The following is a 26,477-nucleotide window of genomic DNA, read 5'->3' as shown; positions in this document are numbered from 1 at the left end:
TCCACCACAACCTCACACTGCACATGCCCGGTGAGGTCTTGGCAAAAGTACAAATGATTATAAATCAGGGATTTCCAGGGCCACTTGTGAACAGCTGAAACTAAAGGTCTGCAACATATTTTAAGATTGTGCATAGTAAGATCTCACCCACATGATGCTTTAAAGTGGGTATCTGGGCAGGTTGCTACAGCATCTATCAACAGTGACAGCAAAACCTCCATACTCCGTAGGAAGCGGACATCAGTGAGCAGACCAGGATAAAAGCCCAGGGTGCAGGAGTCAGGCGGGAAGGCTCTGGCCTAATCACCTAAACTTAGTATGCCCAGGAAGGCTACTTAACCCCTAACTATCAATTTCATAACTAGTAAAAATGAGAATATTTACAGTCCTGCCTTATTCTGAGTTACTGTGAGGATTAGCTAAGATAATGCATCTTTACAGATGCCTATTATCTCAGTGCTCTAGTGAGCTATTAACACACTGACACTGAACACTTACCTCTTTTTGACTACATGTTTTGGGCCAAAATTTCATTAATCCCCTAATAACCTAAAATGAAAAGGAGAAAAACAAATTGCACTTCATTTTTCTTATATACTCCATGAAAAGTAGTTTTTCTGAAGTTTTTCAAAATTATAGAAAAAAATACTTACTGGTTCTGTGAGTGAAGGATCTTTCTCCAGAAACTGTACTATGCAATATGCCAGCTGGAAAAACAAGCAAACACAAGACAAAATTAGAAATTCTATATGCTCAGGGCTCAAAGATGTATTATTAAAAAGCCCTAAAAAGCTTCCAGAATCTGGTTTTAATAACTTCACATTCAATTCATTTAAAAAATAAAATACATATAAAGGAAAATAAGCTACTTTTTCAAGCCAAAGATCGACACTAATAAGGCAGCAGGGAAATTTTTTTAAAAAGAATGTTGGGACATGAAGTAGTCAGTTAATGAAAAGCAGAGGTGAAATACCACATCCAGTATATTCTGAAAGTATCTCATCTACATAGAGTTTGCGCTACATCTCACGGGTTTCTTTCCTCTTTGCTGGAACGTTAACAATATACGGTTTTACTGTGGTTCCAGAAGAGCCCTATCTGAGAAGCAGGCACTTAACTGAAAACACTGCTGACCACCTGAAATGGCACATCCAAGCTGAAATAGTTTCATGGAAAGATTTAAAAGGTTGTACCTGCCATGGATAGAACCCTGAATAAACACCAAGAGTTCCACATCTGATGCTAACTCATCAAGGTAAGAATTTTTTTAAATGATCATGAAGTGTGATATCCTATTTCAAAAACTCAAGGCAAGATCAGCAAAGGGGCTCAGAAAGATTCTTGGACAAGAAATTCACTCTTATGAAACAATATTTTGATGGTGCTCTAAATTAGAAGCATATGGGCTAATTTTTCCTCGAAACACACTATTTCACATTTAAAGAGGAACACTACTCTGAAAGATGTGTTACATTTTTATGAAAACTCAAAACATTCCCATTACAGGGAGGGGGCATGTCAGAGGTTTGAAATGCTAAAACTAAAACGCCATGGTAGCATGTATCGACCTCCCAGTGACATGCTTACCATGCAAGGCAGTGTTAGCGGGAAATTAGAATGAGGGGACTAGACAGGGTATGCTTTTTAAAGTAATGGAGGCTAAAGTGAAAATACTGATTGATTTCATTTCTTGTGAGAGTGTTATTTGTATGGAGAAGGTGAGGAAAAAAAGGTGAATGAACTAGAAGAGGGGGCAAGAAGGGCAAGGACAGAGTAACGCAAGATGAGGATGGGCTAAAAGACTTGAGAACGTTCCAAAATGACTACATACCTCCAAATGTCTAAATCTGAAATCTACATGTTTATCACACGCAACCCGCTGAATATATGATTATGAACTTGGGCAACTAAGTTCTCTCTGTAAGATGAGATGACTAAGCAACTGCTGTTCCCACTTAAGGAATAATTCCCATGATTCTCCTATACACAGGCAAATATATACACATTTTATTTGCTTTGGGGAATATTTTTAACTTTCACAAGCCTTTTGTTTGTTTAAATTAAGTAAATAAAAAGAACAACAAAACACTGGGTTTACAAACTTTATTTTGTTTCCGAAAGTAGTTGTACAAAATTCTACCTGGGCATGGAAGAGTGATAAGCTCCTGACAGTGTGTAAAGGGATCAACACTTTCACCAGGAACTGTTTGTGTTCTGCCTTAAGAGGTAAAGCAAAGCCATTGATAATACTAGGAAAAAGAAAAGAGACATGAATTAGTGATGTTATTACCACAAGCTAAACTGAGATGATGTTCTTGTGAGATCAGGTATATCTAAATCAGTTTCTGTTTGATCCAGAACAAACCAAAACCCACCCCAGTGGCATTCAAGTCCTCTCAGTTGCTTTAAAGAATATCTTTAAGTAGAAAGAGAATTTAAAAGAAGGAAATTTGCTTCTGATCTCCCAGCAAAGGCTCTTGAGCTCTTACACTCAGATGCACAGTTCCCAAAAGCTTTTGTATCAAAACTCTTTATTTTTCCTTCCCCCTTGCTACTGCTGCTGCTAAGTCACTTCAGTCGTGTCCGACTCTGTGTGACCCCATAGATGGCAGCCCACCAGGCGCCCCCATCCCTGGGATTCTCCAGGCAAGAACACTGGAGTGGGTTACCATTTCCTTCTCCAATGCATGAAAATGAAAAAGTGAAAGTGAAGTCGCTCAGTCGTATCCGACTATTCGAGACCCCATGGACGGCAGCCTACCAGGCTCCTCCATCCACAGGATGGGGTGCCATTGCCTTCTCCGTTCCTTCCCCCTTATCCTTCCCCAAATAATCGCTGGCCTGGTTCACTGATGACCCTTTCCATTTCCAGACAGTGTTTCTTTCCATCCCTGAAATCTGCTCATGCCAAGAACACCCCAGGGTATAAAGCCCACCCGTGGGAAGTCCTAAAGGGAACCAAGTGGCTCCACCTTCTCTCTCTCCTCATATTAGGAGAAGAAACTAAGTAACCACATTGTCCAGCTACATTAGACTCCCTTGTGTGTGGAAACCCAACAACAGCTGCCTCTCCCCAATTCATCTCACTACTCCAGGCAGCAGCCGTTCAAGAACTACACCTGGTACATGGGCCCTTTGAAAATGGCAATCTTTCTAATTTTTTAAAAATACTGTATTTATTTATTTTCGGCTATGCTGGGTCCTCCTTGCTGTGTGCAGGATTTCTCTAGCTGCAGTAAGCGGGGGCTACTCTTGGTGGCAGAGCACAGGCTGCTCTCGTTGCAGAACACAGGCTCTCGGGTGTGCAGCCTTCAGGACCTGCGGCACGGGGCTCAGCAGTTGCAGCCTGTGGGCTCTACGGCGTGGGCTCAGTGGTTGTGGTGCACAGGCTCTTCTGCCCGCACCACGTGGAATCTTCCCAGGCCAGATCAAACCTATGTCCCCTGCACTGGCAGGCGGATTCTTATCCACTGTGCCACCAGGGATGTCCCTCTAGTTTATTACAAACCTGCTTTCAAAAATTATGGCAGAGAAACGAAAATGACAAGAAGAAGATGTTTGAGTAACTGGTCTGACGGTGATTAGATGAATAACGAATAAACCGTCGGCTCTTTCTGTCATTCCAAAATAATTAGCAATGCATAATTATGAAAGAAGGGGAACACAAAACTATGTTTTGTAGAGTCAGTTGGGAAACGTGCTATAAGCACAATTGAGACCTGACGTACATACAGTAAGATCTGGGGCAGCGTCTCCCTGTGCCACCTGACCCTAACCATCACAACAATATTCACCCGAGATTAGCAATGAGCTAAAAATGTGCTTGCTGCTGCTAAGTAGCTTCAGTCATGTCCGACTCTGTGCGACCCAATAGACGGCAGCCCACCAGCTTCCCCCGTCCCTGGGATTCTCCAGGCAAGAACACTGGAGTGGGTTGCCATTTCCTTCTCCAATGCATGAAAGTGAAAAGTGAAAATGAAGTCGCTCAGTCGTGTCCGACTCTAGCGACCCCATGGACTGCAGTCTACCAGGCTCCTCCGTCCGTGGGATTTTCTAGGCAAAAGTACTGGAATGGGGTGCCATTGCCTTCTCCGAAAAATGTGCTTACCTTCCTAATATTTCCAGCAGTTCAGCCACACCATTGAAGTGTTCTGTTTCATAAACAAACCTAAAAACAGAGAGGAAAGAAAAGGGGAGGGAAGGGGAGAAGAGGAGAGGAAAGAGAAGGAAAAAAAGAAAAAGTCAGTACGCTATGTTCAAATATTTGAGGTTTACTTAATACTTCTATAAAACCATCAACTTTGCTTCTCCTCCCTCTACTTACCTTAGAAAAATATTGTTAATCTGTTTTCGGATAAATGCTCTAAGACCAAGAAACTTGCCATAAATTCTGTGTAAGACTGTTTTTAAGTAGTCCCGTTCCCGAGGGTCTTCGCTGTCAAACAGCTCCAAAAGCTGTTGTAAATAAAAAATAGTGTAGCTGTCAAAAGCGGTTTCAGCAAAGGATTTAGAAATTCTGCCACTTGTTATTTAAAATCTCTTCCTTCCTTCTTCAAAACACTATTAAAAATCTATTATGTGACAAGCACAGCACTAGTCTCTGGGAATGCAGGGATAAGTCAGTCAGACTAGAGAAGAGATGCACAAGAAGAACAATAATCAGAACCGTAATTATAATATTAGGTAACACACATATAGCACTTAGTATGATCAGCAGGCACTTTTCCAAACAACCTGCTTACGTTGTAGTCTTATTCCCATTTTAAAGAAGAGGAAATTGGGGCACAAAGATGAGAAGTGGTAGAACTAGAATTTGAACCCAAGCAGTCGGGACCCTAGAGTCCATTATTTCAGTCACCACACTTTTGTCACATAAGCCATCTACTGAGCTTATGTTTCAAAGATACAGCTAGGCTTTCAGCTCTCCCAGAGCATACAAGTAAACTGAGATAACCTAACCCAAAGCAAAGATCAAAAAGTTCCCAAGAACACTGGCAACATTCTCTTCTGAGATCCTGGATCTTATTACATGGGTATGTCCACTTTATAAATACTCACTGGTGTGAACATTTATGATTTCCGTATGTATGTTATACATGAATAACATTTTTCAAGCTTCCAATCATTTATAATCTAAAGACAATAACTGAATCCTGGTAAGATCACATCTTAGCAGAATTGAAAACATATGCCAACACAAAAACTTGCACACGAATGTCCACTGCTGCATGATGCATGACAGCCAAAAAGTAAAATAACCCAAGTACCCATCAACTGCTACAAAGTGTGCTACAGTGGAATATTATACAGGCATGAAAAGGAATAATGTACTGAAATATGTTACCACATGGATATGCCTATCGAACATCATGCCAAGCAAAAAAAGCCAGACACAAAAAGGCCACATAGTGTATGATTTCATTGAAATATCCAGAATAGGCAAATCCGTAGAGACAGAAAGTAGAATGAGGAGTGACCACTAATGAGTATGGCATTTGTTTTTGAAATGACAGAAAGTGTTCTGCAATTATATGACAGTGATGATTAAACTTTGTAAAATATTTTGCTAAGTCGCTTCAGTCGTGTCCAACTCTGCGTGACCCCATAGACGGCAGCCCACCAGGCTACCCCATCCCGGGGACTCTCCAGGCAAGAACACTGGAGTGGGTTGTCACTTCCTTCTCCAATGCATGAAAGTGAAAAGTGAAAGGGAAGTCGCTCAGTCGTGTCCAACTCTTAGCGACCCCATGGACTGCAGCCTACCAGGCTCCTCCATCCATGGGATTTTCCAGGCAAGAGTATTAGAGTGGGGTGCCATTGCCTTCTCCATTGTAGAATATATTAAACATTAAATTATAAACTTTAAAAGGCTGAATTTTACAGTATATGAATTATATCTCAGTAAGGCTGCCTTTTTTTTTTTTTTAATGATAACAGGAAGGTTCCTCTACCTGTAGAACAAACTTGGAGACTGGTTTGAATTTTAATTCTTCATACCTTCATTATCATTGCAATAAAGCAACTCATAGTTCTAATGTTAACTTTATAGCAAAACATTTCATGAGCATATAGACACCATACAAATGAATGCAGACTACCTTAATTACCAAAAAAAAAAGCTGTCACGACACACTTAAACATGATTTCAGGTGATTAAAGACTGAGGCTGGGATTGACAGCAGAAGAACTTGGTGGGCAGTAATCAAATAAATTATCTACTTTTGTCTGAACAAAAGACAGAGTTACAGGGCAAAAAAACACAAACTGAAGAACAGTCTTCAAAACTGAGCAGTAAGACAGACTAAATTTTTGACTGTACAATGTCATCCATCCATCCATTCAAAAATTGAATATTTCAAATGAGCATGTCACCAGCCACTGAGCACAGTGTCAGGGACAAAATGATGAGCAATACAGACACTGCTTTTATAGAACCTAGTGTAATGAGGAATACATGGAAATAAACACCATGGCAAGTGACTCAGGATACTAGATAAATACACAGCAGCAACATCTACTCTATTTGAGAGAAGTGGAGTGAGCAGGTAAGACTTCTACTCGAAGTGACATCCATGTAAAAATTAGGAGCCAGAGGTGAAGAAAGTGTTCATGGCAGACTCAACAGTACATACCTTCACCTGCAGCCTATCCAAATAGAAGATGTGGTTAAAATACCTGCCGTCTCTCTGCCTACTTAGTCATACAATCAACCAGCCAGTCAGTCAATCAATCTCTACATATACCAGGGACCATGACCATGACCACTGCCTTTGCTGGGTGCATGCATGTGTGTGTGCGCGCGCGCACACACACACACACACACACACACACACACACACCAACAAACCTGAAACCCACAGGAAAGCAATGAGAAAGTCAACTACACATTTCCACAGGAAACACTGAAGAAAGATGCGAGCCCTGTGGGCAAAAAAGGCCCCATGGGTTCGTTATTTCTTGCCTCTACCGCAGAAAATGACAGATTTCTAACTGACCCATTCCATTCCGTGTTAACAGAAATAATTTACCTTTGAGTTCTATTTTTTAATTTGGTTTCTATTTTTAAGTGTTGCAAAAAGGCTTAATGAGTAATTTGTAACTAACACAGGAGAAGGTTTGAGGGGGTGTAATGCTAGCAAAACTTGAATCAACCATGCTTATGTACTGTTAATCTTAAGAGTTTGATGAACACATAATAATTAAACAAAAATTATTTAACTAATGTGTTTATGACCAACCTAGATAGCATATTCAAAAGCAGAGACAATTACTTTGCCAACAAAGGTCCGTCTAGTCAAGGCTATGGTTTTTCCAGTGGTCATGTATGGATGTGAGAGTTGGACTGTGAAGAAGGCCGAGCACTGAAGAATTGATACTTTTGAACTGTGGTGTTGGAGAAGACTCTTGAGAGTCCCTTGGACTGCAAGGAGATCCAACCGGTCCATTCTGAAGGAGATCAGCCCTGGGATTTCTTTGGAAGGAATGATGCTAAAGCTGGAACTCCAGTACTTTGGCCACCTCATGCGAAGAGTTGACTCATTGGAAAAGACTCTGACGCTGGGAGGGATTGGGGGCAGGAGGAGAAGGGGATGACAGAGGATGAGATGGCTGGATGGCATCACTGACTCAATGGATGTGAGTCTGAGTGAACTCCGGGAGTTGGTGATGGACAGGGAGGCCGGCGTGCTGCGATTCATGGGGTCACGAAGAGTCGGACATGACTGAGTGACTGAACTGAACTGAACTGAATGTGTTTTCATTAGGCCCTCAAAGAAAATGTATTACCAGGCACCTAATCTGAGCCAGTCTTAAAGGCACAAATAATATATATATACTATGTTCTTTGAGAAAGATGAACTATAGTATACAAACTACTTTTCTGCACCGCTACAGAACACACTCAATGATTTCATGATATATGAGGCAAAAGAAAAGGTAGAATCATGTGTAGGCCCAAAAAGAAGGGAGTGGGATGAGTTTTAATTTCCAAAACCAAGTAATATTTGTGTGCATAGTCATATATAAAGTCCAAATACTCCCCACCAAAAAAAAAAAAGCTATGAAAAATATAATCCAGTATCTGTAAATGCCTAGGTAGACTGTGCTCTCTATAATGTAACAGGCAACTTGTTGTCAAAGAAATGAAGCTGGAGAGTTTCCAAGGTGATTGCAGAGCAAAGACAGACCTGTCAACATGCTGTCTCCCACTTTACAAAACCAGCCATCCTGAAGTTGACAGAGACAGTGCCCAGTGACTTAGCCCAACAACCTCCTTTGAACCTCATCATAAATCTACAGTGAAATGTAAAGGACAAATTGAAAAAGGTAGTCAGGGTCTGTCAGTTAGACTAGAGGGGTTGAACCTCTCTCTTCTTAAACACTCCCTGAAATGAGAGTAAAGGAATAAAAATGAAAGAAATCCATGGGGCAGAGAGGACTGGGGAGCAGATCAGACAAATCTGCGTATCTCTCAAAGATGGAAAGTGGATGGCAAGAGGTAACTATCTTAGGTTTCTTCTTCTCCACTCTGCTAAGTGTTTTTCCATTCTGCCAGCAGGGAGGGAAGCCAACAAGAAGCAAGCCAATTCACACCAGAGAACCCTTAAAAGGCATAAGCACTGAAGGCACCAGATACATTTGATGGCAAGGATGTGAGGAGCTAGAAACAGGAGAACTGATTGAAAGTTTGGAGGAAGAGTAACAAGATCTCCCAGATCCATGCAGTTTACTGAAGATTTACACTCAAGGCCTGGAGAGAATAAATGAGCAAGTCTCTAGTCTTGAGGACATCAGATATAGGCTGAAGTAAAACACTTATTAAAAACAATGGGATTCAATAAAATTCTGCATGCTGAAGAGCATTATCTTTGCCAGGCCCTTCCCTGACTAAGCTCTCAGTTCTGACTGAGGCAGGAGGTTAGAAAGTTCCTTATGGGGGAAATGGACAGTCCCAAGAGGAAACAGCTATAGACATACTGATATCTGAAGGTTTCTTATCTGAAGGTTTCTCAATTAAATGGCAAGGCCTCTGCCCAAGTTGCCAAGTGTTTCCCACTTACGCGTGTGTGTACACATGCACACACACACGCACACACACACAGATACAGATTCTAAGAGGTCTTTTTTTTAAAACTAACATGTTAACTATGAATATAGGGCTTCCCTGGTGGCTCAGTCATAAATAACCTGCCTGCCAACGCAGGAGACGCAGGTTTGATCTCTGGGTTGGGAAGATACCCTGCAGAAGGAAATGACAACCCAGTCCAGTATTCTTTCCTGGGAAATCCCATGGACAGAGGAGCCTGGTGGGCCACAGTCCTGCTGCTGCTAAGTCGCTTCAGTCGTGTCAGACCCTGTGCGACCCCATAGACGGCAGCCCACCAGGCTCCCCGACCCCTGGGATTCTCCAGGCAGGAGCACTGGAGTGGGTTGCCATTTCCTTCTCCACAAGGTCACAAAAGAGTTGGACACGACTTAGCAGCTAAACAACAACTACGAATATAGTCTAAGATCACCAAAGACTCTAACATAAAAGATACAGACCCCCCCCAAAAATCATAAAGAATCCAGAGGAAACAGCGCAAGAGTGGAAAAAACTGAAAATAAAAGAATCTGTAACATCCTCAAAACAAACAAATCTACTAGATCTTTGAAACAAAAACAGAATGCTACTATAGATGAATATTCAGGAAATAAAACAGCACACTTAGAAATTCACAGAAGGTCTGGCACATTAAAGTGAGCAAATCTAGCTTGAAAGTATAACCAAATGATAGAGTATACAGAAGAAAGAAGACAAGAAAACTAGCAGATCAAAATGTCAATCAAGTTACGTGGGCAGAATAAAGACATTTTCAGAGAAGTGGGTATCAAAAAATGTACATCCCATCCATGCTTTCCTCAGAAGCATCTAGAGGATGTAGCCCACCAAAATGAAAGGAAATGAAGCAAGTAAAGACACAGTCAGAAAAGGGGCAAAGGGAAGTCCCAGGATGGCCACGGTGGACACAGCCGAAAGTGCAACTAGAGCAGGATGACTTGGGCTCCAGGAAGAAGGCCTCCAAGGAAAATACAAAGACAAAAGACTAGTTATCAGTGTGGGCCAGATTAAGAGCTGTGTGACACTCTCACAGAACTAACGAATGACTAATGACCACTACATAAGGAAGCAAGCAAGTGAAAAATCAGGTAACTACTAATTCTAGGGGTTTAAAAAAAAAAAAAACCCTACAAGAAAACAAATGTCATTATGGCATAATGTGCCTTTGCTCTGAACAACATGTACACAGTCATGTTGTTTGTAAAATACTACAATTTGATTTAATTAAATTTTCTGACTGTACTGGAAAGATGGACAGGAGGGAGATAGAGAGGCAGACATGTAATAGCTTATAACAGGAAGATATTTTAAACAATCAAGAAACAGCATTGCTGCTGCTGCTGCTAAGTCGCTTCAATCATGTTCGACTCTGTACGACCCCATAGACGGCAGCCCACCAGGCTCCCCTGTCCCTGGGATTCTCCAGGCAAGAACACTGGAGTGGGTTGCCATTTCCTCTTTCAATGTATGAAAGTGAAAAGCCAAAGTGAAGTTGCTCAGTCATGTTCGACTCTTAGCGACCCCGTGGACTGCAGCCTACCAGGCTCCTCCATCCATGCGATTTGCCAGGCAAGAGTACTGGAGTGGGGTGCCATCAAGAAACAGCAGTAAGAATGCTATTTAGAAATACTGAGATACATACCAGGAAACAGCTACTTGAATGTGGTTACTTCCAGGGAATGAGACTTTGGGTCGGGGAAGGATCAGGCAGGAGTTGCTATTTTTCTTTACAAAATGTGTGAGCAAAAGACTTGAAACAAAAAGCCCATTATCCTCTTCTGCAATAAAGAAGCAACTGCCCAGCTCTATTTCATGTAAGTGCAAGTGAGTCGCTCAGTCGTGTCCGACTCTTTGCGACCCCGTGGACTGTAGCCTGCCAGGCTCCTCTGTCCATGGGATTTTCCAGGCAAGAATACTGGAGTGGGCTGCCATTTCCTTCTCCAGGGGATGGATCTTCCCAACCCAGGGATCGAACCCGGGTCTCCCGCATTGTAGGCAGATGCTTTTACCGTCTGAGCCACCAGGGAACTTCATGTAAAGAAGAGTAAATAATCAATGAAATTAGTATTCTAAATGTTTCAAACCTAACTAAAATCAGATCTCTACATGTCAGGCTTTACTTAAGCTATTCTGCTATGCTGCTAGTTGCAAGAAAAGCTATGACAAACCTAAACAGCATATTAAAAAGCAGAGACATTACTCTGCCAACAAATGTGTGTATAGTCAAAGCTATGGTTTTTCCAGGACTCATGTATAGATGTGAGAGTTGGACTGTAACAAAGGCTGAATGCAGAAGAACCGATGCTTTTGAGCTGTTGTGTTGGGCGACAAAGAGAGTCCTTTGAACTACAAAGAGATCGAGCCAATCAATCCTAAAGAAAATCAACCCTGAATATTCATTAGAAGGACTGATGTTGAAGCTGAAACTCTAATACTTTGGCCACCTGATGCAAAGAGCCGACTCATTAGAAAAGACCCTGATGCTGGGAAAGATTGAAGGCAGGAGGAGAAGGGGAAGACAGAGGATGAGATGGTTGGATGGCATCACTGACTCAATGGACATGAGTTTGAGCAAGCTCTGGGAGATGGTGAAGGACAAGGAAGCCTGGTGTGCTGCAGTCCATGGGGTCACAAGGAGTCCGACATGACTGAGTGACTGAACAACAAATTCTGCTACATGAAAAAATACTATCTTCCTAATACCTTCACCTCGATCAAGCAAAAGTGCACCTGGAGAAGAGCCAAGAAACAAGAGCCAGCGGCAGCCTGACTCCCATGTATCACAACTCAAGAGGACCAACATATGAAATGAACTGACTGTGGGGCAGTCAATGTGTAAGTACAGTGTGCACAAGCTCACATTATAAGCTTACAGCAATTCTGACTTCAGGAACTTTGTAACTCAGTATAAAAATTTCAAAGGTATAAGTCATACAAACATGAACAACTCCACCAAGTCACATGCTTTTATTTTCCTCCTAATTTCAGCATTCTTCCTACAAAGTAGAGAAGTCCATTCTTTGTCCGTTAAGCATTTATCCTGACTCAAGAAAACCCTGCGGTTTAAAATTTTAAGACAATCAATCTGGAGGGCATCTCAAGAAAGACTGGTTACGCTACATAATGATGCACTTAGTGGGACACAGGCAGGGACTAGCTACGTAATCTGTGGGCCCAGTGCAAAATGAAAATGCCTTACTCCTTGTTCAAGGAGTGTTAAGAATTTCAAGACAAGAACAGCAAAGCATTAAACCATGAACAAGTGCCTTCTAAGCACAGGGCCCTCTGCCCCAGCATGAGCTGCATCCCCACCAAGCTGGCTTTGAATGCAGGAGTCAGAACAGTAAGACCCTTTTTTAAGGTTTCTGAGTTACAGGTTGGACAGATGAGACATGGTAATTTACTGTTCATTGGTAATGGCTATCTGATAAAATTCATGGTAGAAATAAACTCTCAAGTTTTATTTGCTAGACTCTGAGAGAGAAATGTAAACATTTTGACACACTCAAGGAACTTGTTTGGAAAATAGTTCTTTGTATTAGGGCTGAGATTCAAGGTTTGTGAATTTTATTTCATGTTAGAATCTAAAATTTTTTCACAGGTTGGTTTTATGTTGTGTCCAATTTGTCTTCAGTTTTTAAAACACAATAACCAAAGGTCACTATCAAGGACAGGCTGGAAGATTTGCATAATTTGCATGAAAATTACAGCACCTTTCAGCTAAATATAACCGCACATGTGAGGAACAAGTTATTAGCCAGCCATCTCCAAAGTACATATGTTTATGGAGATACTTGAATAGTATGTCTCTTAGCAACCACTGACTACTTTTCAGACCTGCAGAGTGGTTGAAAGCAGTCTTTAGAAATTCACCACTCAATTCCTGCCACAATAATCCACCCAGTGAAATAATTCAAGGTTTGGTGATTCATTTTTGGTCTTGGGGGTACGAAGTGTCAGAAACGAACCATTTGCCCAGCTAATGCAGATGAAATTTATCTTTATTGGGAACAGACAAGGTTGTTTCCTAAGTCTAGGCAAGCCTACACACTTATAGCTTAAGTTACCTAAGTCTAAAATCAACATTACCCTGGAAACAAGTGCACTATGTAATCAATTGACTATCTTTGAAGTCTCTGACAGATTCCTTATGTAAGGATTTAGATTAAGTACATAACAAATGCTAAAGGTTACGTAAACCTAGATTTAACAAAAATTAGTATGAAATTTAAGCTAGTTAATATGTCATTCTGAGTACGTCAAGGCTATATATTGTCACTGTTTATTTAATCTCTATACAGAGTACATCATGCGAAATGTAAGGCTGGATGAATCACAAGCTGGACTCAAGACTGCCAGGAGAGATATCAACAACCTCAGATATGCAGATGATACCATTCTAATAGCAGAAAGCAAAGAGGAACTAAGAGCCTCTGAAGGAAGGTGAAAGAGGAGAGTGAAAAAGCTGGTTTAAAACAACATGAAAAAAAAACGAAGATGATGGCATATTGTCCTATCACTTTATGGCAAATAGATGAGGAAAAAATGGAAATAGTAGCAGATTTTATTTTCTTGGACTGCAAAATCACTGTGGACAGTCATTGCAGTCATGAAATTAAGATACTTGCTCCTTGGAAGAAAACCTGTGACAAGCCTCAACAGCGTATTTAAAAACAGAAACATCACTTTCGCGACAAAGATGCGCAGAGTCAAAGCTGTGGTTTTTCTAGTAGTCATTTACAGATGTGACAGTTGAACCACAAAGCAGACTGAGGGCCAAAGAATGGATGCTTTTGAACTGTGGTACTGGAGAAGACTCTTGAGAGTCCCCTGAACAGCAAGAAGATCAAACCAGTCAATCCTAAAGGAAAGCAACCCTGAATATTCATTGGAAGGAGTGGTGCTGAAGCTGAAGCTCCAACACTTTAGCTACCAGATTTGAAGAGCCGACTCATTAGAAAAGACCCTGATGCTGGGAAAGATTGAGGGTATGAGAAGAAAGGGGCAACAGAGGATGAGGTGGTTGGATGGCATCACTGATGCCACGGACACCAGTCTAAGCAAACTCCGGGAAATCGTGAAAGGGAAGCCTGGCGTGCAGCAATCCACAGGGTCACAAAGAGTTGGACACAACTTAGCAACTGGACAACATAAGTCCATTCTGAAATAAAAACCAGCAAACCCTTCAAAGGTACAAGTCACAGATAGTTCTGACTGGCCCATAAAGAAATCTAGACTTCCAGGTTTTCCTGAAAAAAAATCAAAAGAATCTAGCAACACTTGGCCCACTTAGCAATTAGCCAACAGCTGACCAGAGTGGACTGGCAGCAGGGTCCAAGCTCTCTGGGTCACCACTGTTTCCATCAACTCCTCTCTGTCAAACCCAGACTACTAAATTCCATATCACTTGTCTGACCTCTGAAGATTTGAATGTGCTTTCCCTGGTTCTCATATACTAAAAAGTACGCGTTCCTGGCACTACACAGTTACTTCTAACACTGACTGGAAGAAATCAGTTGGAGAAGTGGAAATGATAAGAATTCAAGGACAAGAGACCATATTAAACATCTTAAAAAAAAAAAAAAAAAAAACAGCCAGAGAAGAACCATACAAGTAGAGTCCAAAGGGCTTTTTGATTTTTTAGATTGGTAAAAGTTAAATCTCAAAAAATTGGTAACATGCTAGGTAAGACATGACAGACTAATATATAACTCTGGGGACGGAGGCTGTTCTAGAAAATAATGACAAAGAAACTCCTCAAAACAAGAGGTGATCCTAACAAAAACAGTAGTGACAGCAGCAGTGTAACGTTTACTGTATAGTTAGTGATCAGAAATTGTTCTCCATACTTACACATGAATATACTTTTTAAATCTGTACAACAACCTTGTAATTACTATCATATTATGGATATTTTGGATCTACTTTCCAGGGGAGGAAACTGAGGCACAAAGCAGTTATATAATTTGCCCAAGGTCAGACACTAAAAAATGGCAGAGTCTGCATCCAAACCTCTCTATACATTATCCACTCATCTGTTTTGCTTCCTGCTGAGGAAATATCAATTAAAAAAGAGTTATTGAAAGAGGCTTTTGAGGAAATACAGGAAGCTTCCGCTGAGATTCAGACTTTAAAAGGACATACACAAAAGATAAAAGGATGGACACATAAAAAATGTTAAGTGTAAAGGAATGGCCCAGTCTTATAAAAGTAGTCTTAGGAAAGTTAATGCACAGAATCAGCTGACATTTATGAAAAATGCAAGGCAACAAAATGAGAATGTAATTGCAATGGAAATACTTTGACTATTCTTATTAATTACAACATACATGTTTATACTTTAAAATGAAAAAATAGAGAAATACCAAAATTAAAAAGTAAAGATCATCATACATAATCTGACACCCTACGAGATAATTAACAAAAATGTACTGTATCTCCTTTCACACTTTTCATTGCATAGACAAATAATCTTTTTCTCTAAAATAACAGACTCAGGTTCAAAATATTTTACTGTTCCACAATGTGCATGTTCCACTTAAAAACAGATCCTGTGTAACTCTATCTCATTCTTTTTACTCAGTGATCTATATTTTGTTAAATGACTGTCCACAGTTTATTCAACTAACCCTCTACTGAGGAACTTTCTAAAGTTGAAAATTGTTCCCAATTTTCTAATAATCATTAACAATGATGCATTCATTATCCCTGTATATTTTGCTTTGTGTACATATCTATTTCTCATGGAACTGCTCAGTCCCAATCTGCATCCACAGAATACCATCAGATCTCCTCTTCAGAGCATTATTCCAATTTAATATATAGGTATGTAGGTACCTATCTATTCATTTGTGCATTTTTATGAGTTTTATGGCATACAGGGGATCTTCCCAACTCAGGGATCGAACCCAAGTCTCCCACATTGCAGGTGGATTCTTTACCATCTGAGCCACCAGGGAAGCCCTAACAAGAAAAAGTCTTTTCTACCCAAATCTCATTATATTCTAGTCTCCTGTACCCATACCATACTTTTATAATATACCTTTATAGTATGTTTTAATGTCTAATAACATATCATTAATTTCCTTTTTCAAAAACGTTTTATTTCATGAACTCTGAAATTTTCAAGTACAGAAACTACTGAGATTTTGGGCTTCCCAGGTGGCGCTAGTGGTAAAGAACCCACCTGCCAATGCAGACTACTTAAGAGATGTGGATTTGAACTCTGGGTTGGGAAGATCCCTTGGAGGAGGGCATGGCAACCCACTGCAGTATTCTTGCCTGGAGAATCCCATGGACAGACAAGCCTGGTAGGCTACAGCCCAAAGGGTCGCACAGAGTCAGACACTACTAAAGTGTGTGTGTGTACACACACACATACAAACACACACACACACACACACACACTGAAATTTTAATTAGAAGTGCACATAAATGTGCAGATTAATCTGGAGATTCTATGGACATTTTTTGATGGCAAGTCTTCCCGCCTTGGAATGTTACATTTCTGCATTTATACAAGGCTTCTTTGCAAATTTTTATTATGTTTCTCATAAATTTTAAAATTATTTCAAAAGGCGGAAATTATGAAACTAATATTGGAATCAAGAAAAATAAGATATTCTGCCAATGTGGACAGGTAATATAATGAGGACGTGAAAAGAGGAATTCATATTTAATGAGCAAATATTAGGCCTCATATACGATACTAGCAGATATTTATGTAAGTCATATTATTTTATCATCGTAACAGCCTACTACTTTGTTTTAACTTGCTATAAGAGAGACAACTGTCATTGTCACTTTACTGAAGAAAACACAGGCTCAGAATAGTCAATAATCTGCCCAAGTTTTCAGTACCTATTTAAGATTGAAGGTAGGGAGCCTGTGTTCATATCTGTAGTGCCAATTCAATTAAGAAAATCTAACAGCTGTCAATTTGGGGTATTTTCTACTTTACTGAACAGTATCTCACTTATTCCACTATCCCTATGTCACGAATGAGGAAATCCATGCTTGGTAGCAAGTATATTAACTTGCTGAAAGTTACACTGTAAGTAGGCAGAAAAGCCAGGGTTTGAAAACAGTTTCTTCTTATGCCACAGTCATATTCTCAGCTCCTAAAATATAAGTTGATACACAGGAGAGTCAGGGTTCAAATCCAGAGTTTTCTAGCTTTCTTTCCATTACATCATGCTAAAATAGCCCAATTCTTATTTTGCTTTAGGGGATGGAGGAATCAAACTATAAAGAATCTAGCTAGCTGCTACCAATAGTGTAAATCTTATAACTAGAATAAATTATGTCTAACTGAATAAATACAGTTCTGCATTAAGATCACCAAAACTCTCTGGAATCTATGAGAATTCACAGAGAATAAGATATCTGCTCAAAGGAAAGGAATAAGGTAAGTGTCATTCTGATTTGCAAAAGGGAAAAATCTGAGGGTTCCCATGTCACAAGAGAAACAGACTAGAACCAGGCTGCACCATGCGAGTCCATGGGGCAGAGGAAAGTCAGGGTGTACAAAATGAATGGGCTGACGATAGAGCACAGACGTAAAAAGACCTGCCAGTTCAAGAACGGTTAAGGCATGGTGGTCAGAGGAAGAGGGAGCGAGGGTGGGACAGGGGATAACGGACAGAATCTCAGCACTAATGTCTCAAGATCCAAAAGGCTCACCATTGCCAGAAGGTCCCAGGTTAGGGCCAAAGGTCCAAGGAAGGAATCTCAGGAGAAGCAGGTAGACGGTTGAGTCCCTTCTCCAAGAAGGTGCTGGGCAAACTTAGGAAAGGAAAAGGAACGGGAGGCCAATTGTACAGGCCACCAACATGAATGAACAGGGTGATATGGAAGATGGAAGCTGACAGAACAACAGCTCATCTCTAACTTGATGCAATGGTTTGAGTCACATGACTACATTCAAGTACCACTCAGTGGTGACGTTTGATCAAGGATCGAATCTGGGCCCTCAGCAATGAGAGCTCAGGAGTCCTAACCACTGGACCACTGGATTTCGGCTTTCCTTTTTATGATAAAGTTCCAAGGTCCATAGAGGAGGGGAATTCTGTAAACATGAAGTCGTGGCTTTTACCATTGCATTGGACAAAATATCTCTCTGACTCTCTTTATAAACAAAAATTTGGAATCAGAGGAGGATGAAATTCTACAGTCGATTTCTAACTGGCTCAAGGATGGAATTCAAAGACTGCTGATTAATGAATCTGTGCTAAAATAAAGGGAAGTTGCTAAAGGCATGCCACAGGCTTCTATCCTCCATCCCGGCTAGTTTAACAATTTTAATTAGTGGCTTTAATGAAGCCAATAGCTAGCATATTTAGAAAGTCACAAATGTGATACAGATGGAAGGCAGAGTGAACAAGGTTGATGACAGAATCAAGACCCAGAAAGACTTCAGAAGGCTGGGGAGATAAGATATTCCATAAGAATATATGTCAGATCCTACGTCAAGATAAAAAAGCTAACTGCAAAATGAACAAAAACAAGGGAAAATGAAAATGGGTTTATGACAAAATGCATGAAACTAAATTGGAAGTCAGTCCAATGCCAGTGGGGGCGGTAGGGGGAATGATAGGGAAAAGGGATAGTTAGGGAGTTTGGGATGGACATCTGCACACTGCTATATTTAAAATGGATAACCAACAAGGACCTACTGTATAACATATGGAACTCTCTACTCAATGCTATATGGCTGCCTGGATGGGAGGGGAGTTTGGGGAGAATGGATACATGTATATGTATGACTGAGTCCCTTCACTGTCTACCTGAACTATCACAACGTTGTTAATTGGCTATATCCCAATATAAAAAAAATAAAAATAAAAAAAGTTAAGACCATAAGCTTATTAACCTAAATTAACAGTGTCACAGAACAGCAAGAAGAGCTAATGAGATGACTCCTTTAAGAACCCTAGCATCCAGACAAGGAATGCAGACCCCAATTCTAAGTTCCATTGGACTGACTGATCTCAGAGCTCTGTGTTCAGATATAGATGTCACCCTTAAAGACAAATGGACACATGTCAAAGACTTCAAAAACTAACAAATGAGACAGATACTTAGGACTCAGTCTAGAGCAGAGAACGCACACTGACAGCTGGAAGGCTAGATCTGTGAGGCAGATGGCTTTAATTCACTCTGAATAGGATTTTAAAACTATCAGAAAATTTCACCAAAAAAACAAATTTGGCAGAAAAAAAACTTTCTCTTGGAAAAAAACCTTATTTAGCAAGAACTGATGAAAGAGGTACAGTCAAAGCTCCCTTCAGGAGCAGCTGGTCTGCCTCCTATTGTCTGAATCTAGCCCCCAGACTATTTTACATGAGCCTACAAACATCTGAGTTGTAACTGCTGCTTTAGAGAAAAACTGCATAGAGGTAAATACAAAAGCTGTGTTCTAGGACCTGAAAGGTTATGCCTGGGCTAATGACACACTAAGGGACTCTACTGAAGAAATAAGGCCAAAGGCATATGAGGTACAGAGAGATTCAACATAAAAAACAACTTTCCAACAAAAAGGGAAGAACCTGCCTAAGTATGTGGCCCTTCCTCACTGAAAAAGAGCAAGCAGGTTACCCCTCATCAGGGTCTCAAAGGAAACTGATTCAATGGGTAAAGAACTAGAAGAGACAAACCAAAATGTCCCTTCCAAGTCTGGGTGTCTCTGATGTTTTAATTTTAGGAGCTTTATTATCATCAGTATTATCGACCATGGAGAGCACACAGACTGGGCCCTGAATGTTTTTCATGTAAGAAAAGCACCGACTTTCATAATAAGATTGCAGGATTTACTGTTTCCATGTCAACAGCGTCTACTGCTGAATAATTATTGGATCCTCTTGGGCACTTTAATTTACCATAAATGTAAGAGAATCGTATCATTTCATCCGTGTTGAGAGATGGGGGCTACTCCTGTCATTCCAAGTTATAGTGAAGGGAATCACACAGAGGCATCATGGTGTAAGAGACAGAAACCTGAACAGGACATGTGTGTGGGGAATCTGGTTAACTTTTTTAGACCTCAAATTTATTCATCTACAAAATGGGCATAAAACTTAGCCATATCTGCTTTAGATTATTGTATATATCAAATTAAATAACGCATATAAAGGTGCTCTGACAACTATACAGTGCTGTAGAAACGCAAGGACTTTCCAATACAAACACAGATCTGTTGTGTTTTGTTTTTTGTTCTGCCTGAAATGCATTTACCTCTTTGGGATAAGGATCTGGACCAATCTACCTATTGCCCAGTGAACCATCAATCTACTTAGCTATCCACCTCTTTAAATAAAAAACGCTGAGAAAGACTGAAGGCAGGAGAAGAAGGGGGCGACAGAGGACAAAATGGCTGGATGGCATCACCAACTTAATGGACATAAGTTTGAGCGGGCTCTGGGAGATGGTGAAGGACAGGGAAGCCTGGCATGCTACAGTCCGTGGGGTGACAGAGTCGGACATGACTGACCGACTGAACAACAACAAATATCAAATCTCACTTTTCCAAAACTTCTCAGCCTCATATGTCCAGAATTCTAAAGGTATTAATTTAAGAAAGGGGAATGAGGTCATCACTTGAGTCATTAACCTTTATCCAGTAAGACACAGAAGATCAATTTCCTGCCAAAGCAATGTTTTAAATTTGAAGTTCTGCATATTACTCACTGTTGCTGCTGCTGCTAAGTCACTTCAGTCGTGTCCAACTCTGTGCGACCCCATAGACGGCAGCCCACCAGGCTTCCCCATCCCTGGGATTCTCCAAGCAAGAACACTGGAGTGGGTTGCCATTTCCTTCTCCAATGCATGAAAGTGAAAAGTTAAAGTGAAGTCGCTCAGTCATGTCCGACTCTTCATGAGCCCATGGACTGCAGCCTACCAGGCTCCTCCGCCCATGGGATTTTCCAGGCAAGAGTACTGGAGCAGGTTGCCATTGCTTTCTCCAATATTGACTCACTAGGAGATACTTATTTTTTTCTACATAAGGCATCTCATTAATCACTTAGAAAGAAGCTACAACAATCCATACACCAGTTGGCTCAAGTATCCATTTTTACAGATGACTGTCAACAAGAACACCATGAACATACTTCAGGTCTGGAGTAAACAGATATGATCCATAATTATAAAATGTAAAATGACATTCAAGAAAAATATGTAGGAAGTTCCAAACAGATGCTAAGTCACTTCAGTCGTGTCCGACTCTGTGCAACCCCATAGACGGTAGCCCACCAGGCTCCCCCGTCCCTGGGATTCTCCAGGCAAGAACACTGGAGTGGGTTGCCATTTCCTTCTCCAATGCATGAAAGTGAAAAGTGAAAGTTAAGTCGCTCGTGTCTGACTCTTCGCGACCCTATGGACTGCAGCCCACCAGGCTCCTCCGTCCATAGGATCCTCCAGGCAAGAGCACTGGAGTGGGGTGCCATTGCCTTCTCTGAAACAGATAGGTGAGAGTTAATCTCTTCAAGGGAATCTTAAGTGTTAACCTGTGCTACTTCCTAGCTATGAAAGCTTACTAGTACCCTGACTTTGATTACTTATTAAAGCTTACTTACGCTCTAGACCATGCCTACTCAGTTTTAACAGATGTATGAAATAGTTTAAAATCCTTATGCAAATAGAAGTTTTCGAATTATATAAAGAATCACAAACTAGAGTTATATAAGTGAAATTCCTTTATAATTACATTTTAAGAAAGAAAATTGCAGGGATTTAGGCATTAGCATTCCTTGTTGTTTAAAATGTAATTTCCAGTAAAATAAATTAAAGAGGTACCTATTACTTTTAATGGGCAATAATAAATTTGTGCATATATATTTGTTTACGGGGTTATATAACTGCCACTGTAAGACTTTTTAACAAACATCTACAGCAAATGAGATAAAGTGTTATCGACTGAAAAACAAATACATACAATGACAAGAATATACTTACCTGTAATACAAATTTCTGATCTATGTATTTTTTGGCAATGCTGGGTTGGAATTCTTGGCTTTCCAAAAACCGTATGAAAAACTCATATACAAGCTGCAAGAAATGGATTATTGTTAATTTCAAACTATAATTCACTGAGAACAGTATTAAAAACCATAAAAAGCTCTAATACTAAAACTGACGAGGGGTTTAGTGTGTTTTAATATCAACTAGCAGTGCTAGCCTTTCTTGCAGCTCACAGTTGCTGTTATGATTTTTAGCTTTTTAAATTTATAATCTGAAACACAGCCTAAGAAAGCAAATAAAAACCTCCCCAAATCTCATCATTCAGAGTGAACCACTGTTAACATTTTAATGTATAAAACTACCGATTTTTTCTATACCTCTACAACATATCAATGTACTATAAATATATGTATGTATGTATGTAGGTAGGTATGTATACACACACACACACACACACATATATAAAATATAGTTTTCAAACTACTTTTACCATCTAAACAATATACTGTGGTCAATTTGTGCCAACAATATCTACACCACCATTCTCAGTAGCCAGAAGCATAGTCCACTATAGATAATTTATAATAAATAATTCCATTATTCATAATTACTTTAACCAATACCCTCTGCTGAGACATGTAAATAGTTCTTAAATTACCACTCTATTAAATTACATCACAATGTACCTTATATAACATACATTAGTGTGCACTTGTTCAAATATTTCACGAGAATAATATCTCTAAAGGGGAATTGTTAGATCAAAAGATATTCAAACATGTCAGGATTATCAACATTCATTACCAATTGCCTTTCAGAAATTTTATGGAAATTTACACTCCTCTAGCAACAACAACAACAATATATAAGAGCGTGTCAGGATGTTCTGATCTGCAAAGATTTAAGAATATCTCATCCACAGAGTCAACCTCAAATAACTTCTGATAAACAGTGGGGGATCACTGTTTACATACTTTGCAAAATAAACCTATGTTAAAGTATACATTAAATCCTGGTGTAGCACATATACCACAGTATGTTAAAACCAGAACTTTCAAGAGACAGATACTGGGTTGAAAACCTAGCTCTACTCCTTACTGTGTAACCCTAGTCTGTTGTTTCAACTGTGCAATGCGAATGATCATCCCTAAGATTAACTGTGATAATATATACATAAAGCCCCTGCACAGTGGCTGACACATACCACCACTGGCATTAGTGCTTAAAACGGGATCCTCTAACTTTTTAGTCTCACCCCTTTATAATGAAAAATTACTGAAGACTCTAAAATGCTTTTGTTTACATGAGATATAGAAGTAGAAATAAATACAAAAACTTTAATATATTTTTATTTATTTTATAAATATAACTATAAAATTATATTTATTTTAATATATTTATTATTCAGAACAATAAAACACATCACATGTTAACATAACTAATATATTTTTGTGAAAAACTTTATTTTTCAAAAAAGTTACTATGAAAAGGAATATTGTTTTTTGTTTTTATAAATCTCTTTAATGGCATGTTAGAAGACAGATTCTCATCTGCCTCTATCTTCAAGCTGTTAGAATATGTTGCTTTGGTTAAAGTATATCAAGAAAATCGAGCTATACACAAACCTACTGTTGTGAAAAAGAAAGAGTACTTCCACAGTTTTTTTTTACATAATTATGGATACTCTTTGATACTACACCAGAACGACAGTCATTTCTTAAAGCTGCAGTTAAGAATCTGAAACCATATCAACGAATTTTTCACTGTTACACTAAATTCCAATCATCTATCTTGCACTTTGGATGATATCTACCCATGCATGGTTACTTAACATCATTCATTGGTCAACTGGAAAACATTGGTTCACTGAGTTACTGCAAATGTTGATATATTTTATTACACAGTATCAATAAAAGTCCTTAATATCTCCATTAATATCTCCAAGGAATTAACATTCCTTAATATCTCCAATTTTTTTTTAAGTCTTTAAGCTTTGGGGAGCTATAAAGTTCATGGTGACAAACAAAGGACAGACACAAGTTTTCCAAAATTCTAATTCTTAATTTTGCTTGAATGCTCTAATTTTATCAGTGGGAAAACAACTGTTTTCTTTGTTTGTTTCACAGAAAACATTTACTAAATACCCAAGTGAGAACCACAGTTTGTCAGGTATTCTTCCAGGTAAAAATGATACTTTATGAATAGTTACTTTAACTTGCAGTTCAGACAATCACACAAATGCTTTATTTAGCACAAGACAAAGATTCAGCAGGCTTTATGCATACTTTCCATTTCACCATGAAGAATGTTATTTTTAATGAGTACTCAAAGGTTCAGATTTAATACAATTAGTAATTTTTGCTGCTCTTCAAGGACATTCTTAATTGAAATTGGATTTTTTAAAATTGTAGGTGCATGGCAGTAGAGAAGGTAACTACTGAGTCAGTTTGACATTTGATTTGTGCTAATAAATGCCAACACAGTAAAGAGAGAATAAAGCAGTATTGTTATAAAACTAATTTTGACTTTGCAGGCCACTGAAAATCTGATCTCAGGATCCCCCAATGGTCTGCAGATACCACTAAACTAAATGTGTCACATAGGGATCTTGTGACTTTAGACTCTAATGTAACACTTATATGAGGTGTTCACGTTAGCATTTTAATTTTCTATAAAATTCTGTTTTGCTCTCTGAAACTCTAGATTCAGAACAACTTCTTCCCTGTGATCTGAACACCGCCACGTTGTACTTCTAGTCATACCAATGCCCGAGTTCAAACATGCCCTAGAAGAATTGCTCTTTTCTTCAATATACTAATCTTTCAACTTACAGTTTTACCAATAGTTTTACATCAGCATTATTCAAATAACTCATGAAAGAGGATTTCATCTCTCTTTTGACTCCCACAAAACGGAGAGATTTCCATCTTCCAGGCCCGACTTGTGGGCTGGCAGGGCTTTCTGGTGGGATTGGCAAAGTGTCCTCTCCCTTCCTGAAAGCCGCTATGGTTTAAAAAAGTTTGGTGGAAATACTTCAGACACATTTATTAATAACCGTAAATGCTCTCTTTTTTACCAATTTTACCTCAGAAACAAAAATCCTCCTTGAGTTTCTAAAGGAAAAGACTAGGGACTGGGGAGAATAAATTACTTTTCAAGGTCACACAAGTGAATTCTCCAAGGAACTTAAGAAGACTTAAGCATTCCAGATTTTCAGTCTCAAGTGTAAAACATTACAAATAACCCCTTAATTGTAAATGGAAGTCCTACAAAATCATTTTCTACTAGAAATATAGACCAAATTTCAAAAAAATGCAAAGAATAACCGTGGTAACCATGGGATGCCAGTTTTAAAGATACCAATAAAAGAAAACATCAAACAAAACACATAGGGTAGGTTTAACATTTTTTCTTATTTTTCAATAAATCCTCAAAGATTCATAATTTGTTATGAGTAATACTGTATGAGCCAAAAATAAAATCCAAGTGTGCTGGAGCAGACAATTAGTGAAAGCAATGAACACAGCCAGCCACCCAACAACCACAGTGTGATTTTATTGTTCTCTACTATTGTCAGAGATGTGGTAATAAACACTGTTTCCTGTGTTTTGCTTCCCTGGTGGCTCAGACGGTAAAGCATTTGCCTGCAACGTGTGAGACCTGGGTTCGATCCCTGGGTCGGGAAGATCCTCTGGAGAAGGAAATGGCAACCCACTCCAATACTCTTGCCTGGAAAATTCCATGGACGGAGGAGCCTGGTAGGCTACAGTCCATGGGATCGCAAAGAGTTGGACACATCTGAGCAACTTCACTGTGTTTTCTTGTAAAATGTGCTCCAGAAGCAGCAGCACACTACAAATGCTGGAGTTATGAAAAAGTGAAAAGGTTGAAGAACATGCAGTTTGGGTTAGGAAAAATCAATTGTCTGATCAATCATAAAGTAAGATGTTGAATAGTAGTGATGGATCACTGCAACAAGAGAGACCAATCATGGACAGAAAGGGAGATTTCTGAAACATCCACCTAGGGTCTTTCAGTGTGACTGATTCGTGGAGTCAGAATGCACAAAGAAGACAGAACTCATGAGACAAGTCAGGAACCAGTACAGAGGCATCCAGAAAGCCAAAGAGAGTGAAGGCAAGACTGCCTACTGACTTGACCTTTGCTATGAATGAAGGTTGCTTTGTGAATTTTAAGAAGTTTCCTTTTTTTTTTTTTTTAAATTGGGGTATAATTTATTTACCATGTTGTGTTAGTATGAGGTGTATAGCAAGATGATACAGATACACATATACACATATTCACTCTTTTTTAGAATCTTTTCTCATGTAGTTTTCTTTTGTGTGTTTGTGTGTGCTCAGTTGGGTCTAACTCTCTGCAGTCCTTTGGATTATAGCCCATCAGGCTCCTCTGTCCCTGG

The 26,477-nt window shown here is 39.5% G+C and overlaps 1 protein-coding gene across 3 annotated transcripts in view; it reads right to left on the bottom strand.

The window, feature by feature from the left end:
- PPP2R5E (protein phosphatase 2 regulatory subunit B'epsilon) overlaps positions 1-26,477 on the bottom strand; it is a 160,233-nt gene that overhangs the window by 15,844 nt on the left and 117,912 nt on the right. For all 3 annotated transcript variants that reach the window (XM_005898262.3, XM_005898260.3, XM_005898261.3), the window contains exons 5-10: positions 22,052-22,144; positions 4,325-4,455; positions 4,109-4,168; positions 2,141-2,249; positions 654-707; positions 499-549 (exon numbers count right to left, since the gene is read on the bottom strand). In XM_005898262.3, the coding sequence (XP_005898324.1) occupies positions 499-549; positions 654-707; positions 2,141-2,249; positions 4,109-4,168; positions 4,325-4,455; positions 22,052-22,144 (498 nt within the window). The remainder of the gene's footprint in view (positions 1-498; positions 550-653; positions 708-2,140; positions 2,250-4,108; positions 4,169-4,324; positions 4,456-22,051; positions 22,145-26,477) is intronic.

The sequence above is a fragment of the Bos mutus genome, chromosome 10, assembly GCF_027580195.1.
Source record: "Bos mutus isolate GX-2022 chromosome 10, NWIPB_WYAK_1.1, whole genome shotgun sequence".
In the NCBI taxonomy this organism is placed as follows: Eukaryota; Metazoa; Chordata; class Mammalia; order Artiodactyla; family Bovidae; genus Bos; species Bos mutus.
The sequence above is the reverse complement of the archived record's forward strand: the minus strand, read 5'-3'. Positions and strand labels throughout refer to the sequence as shown.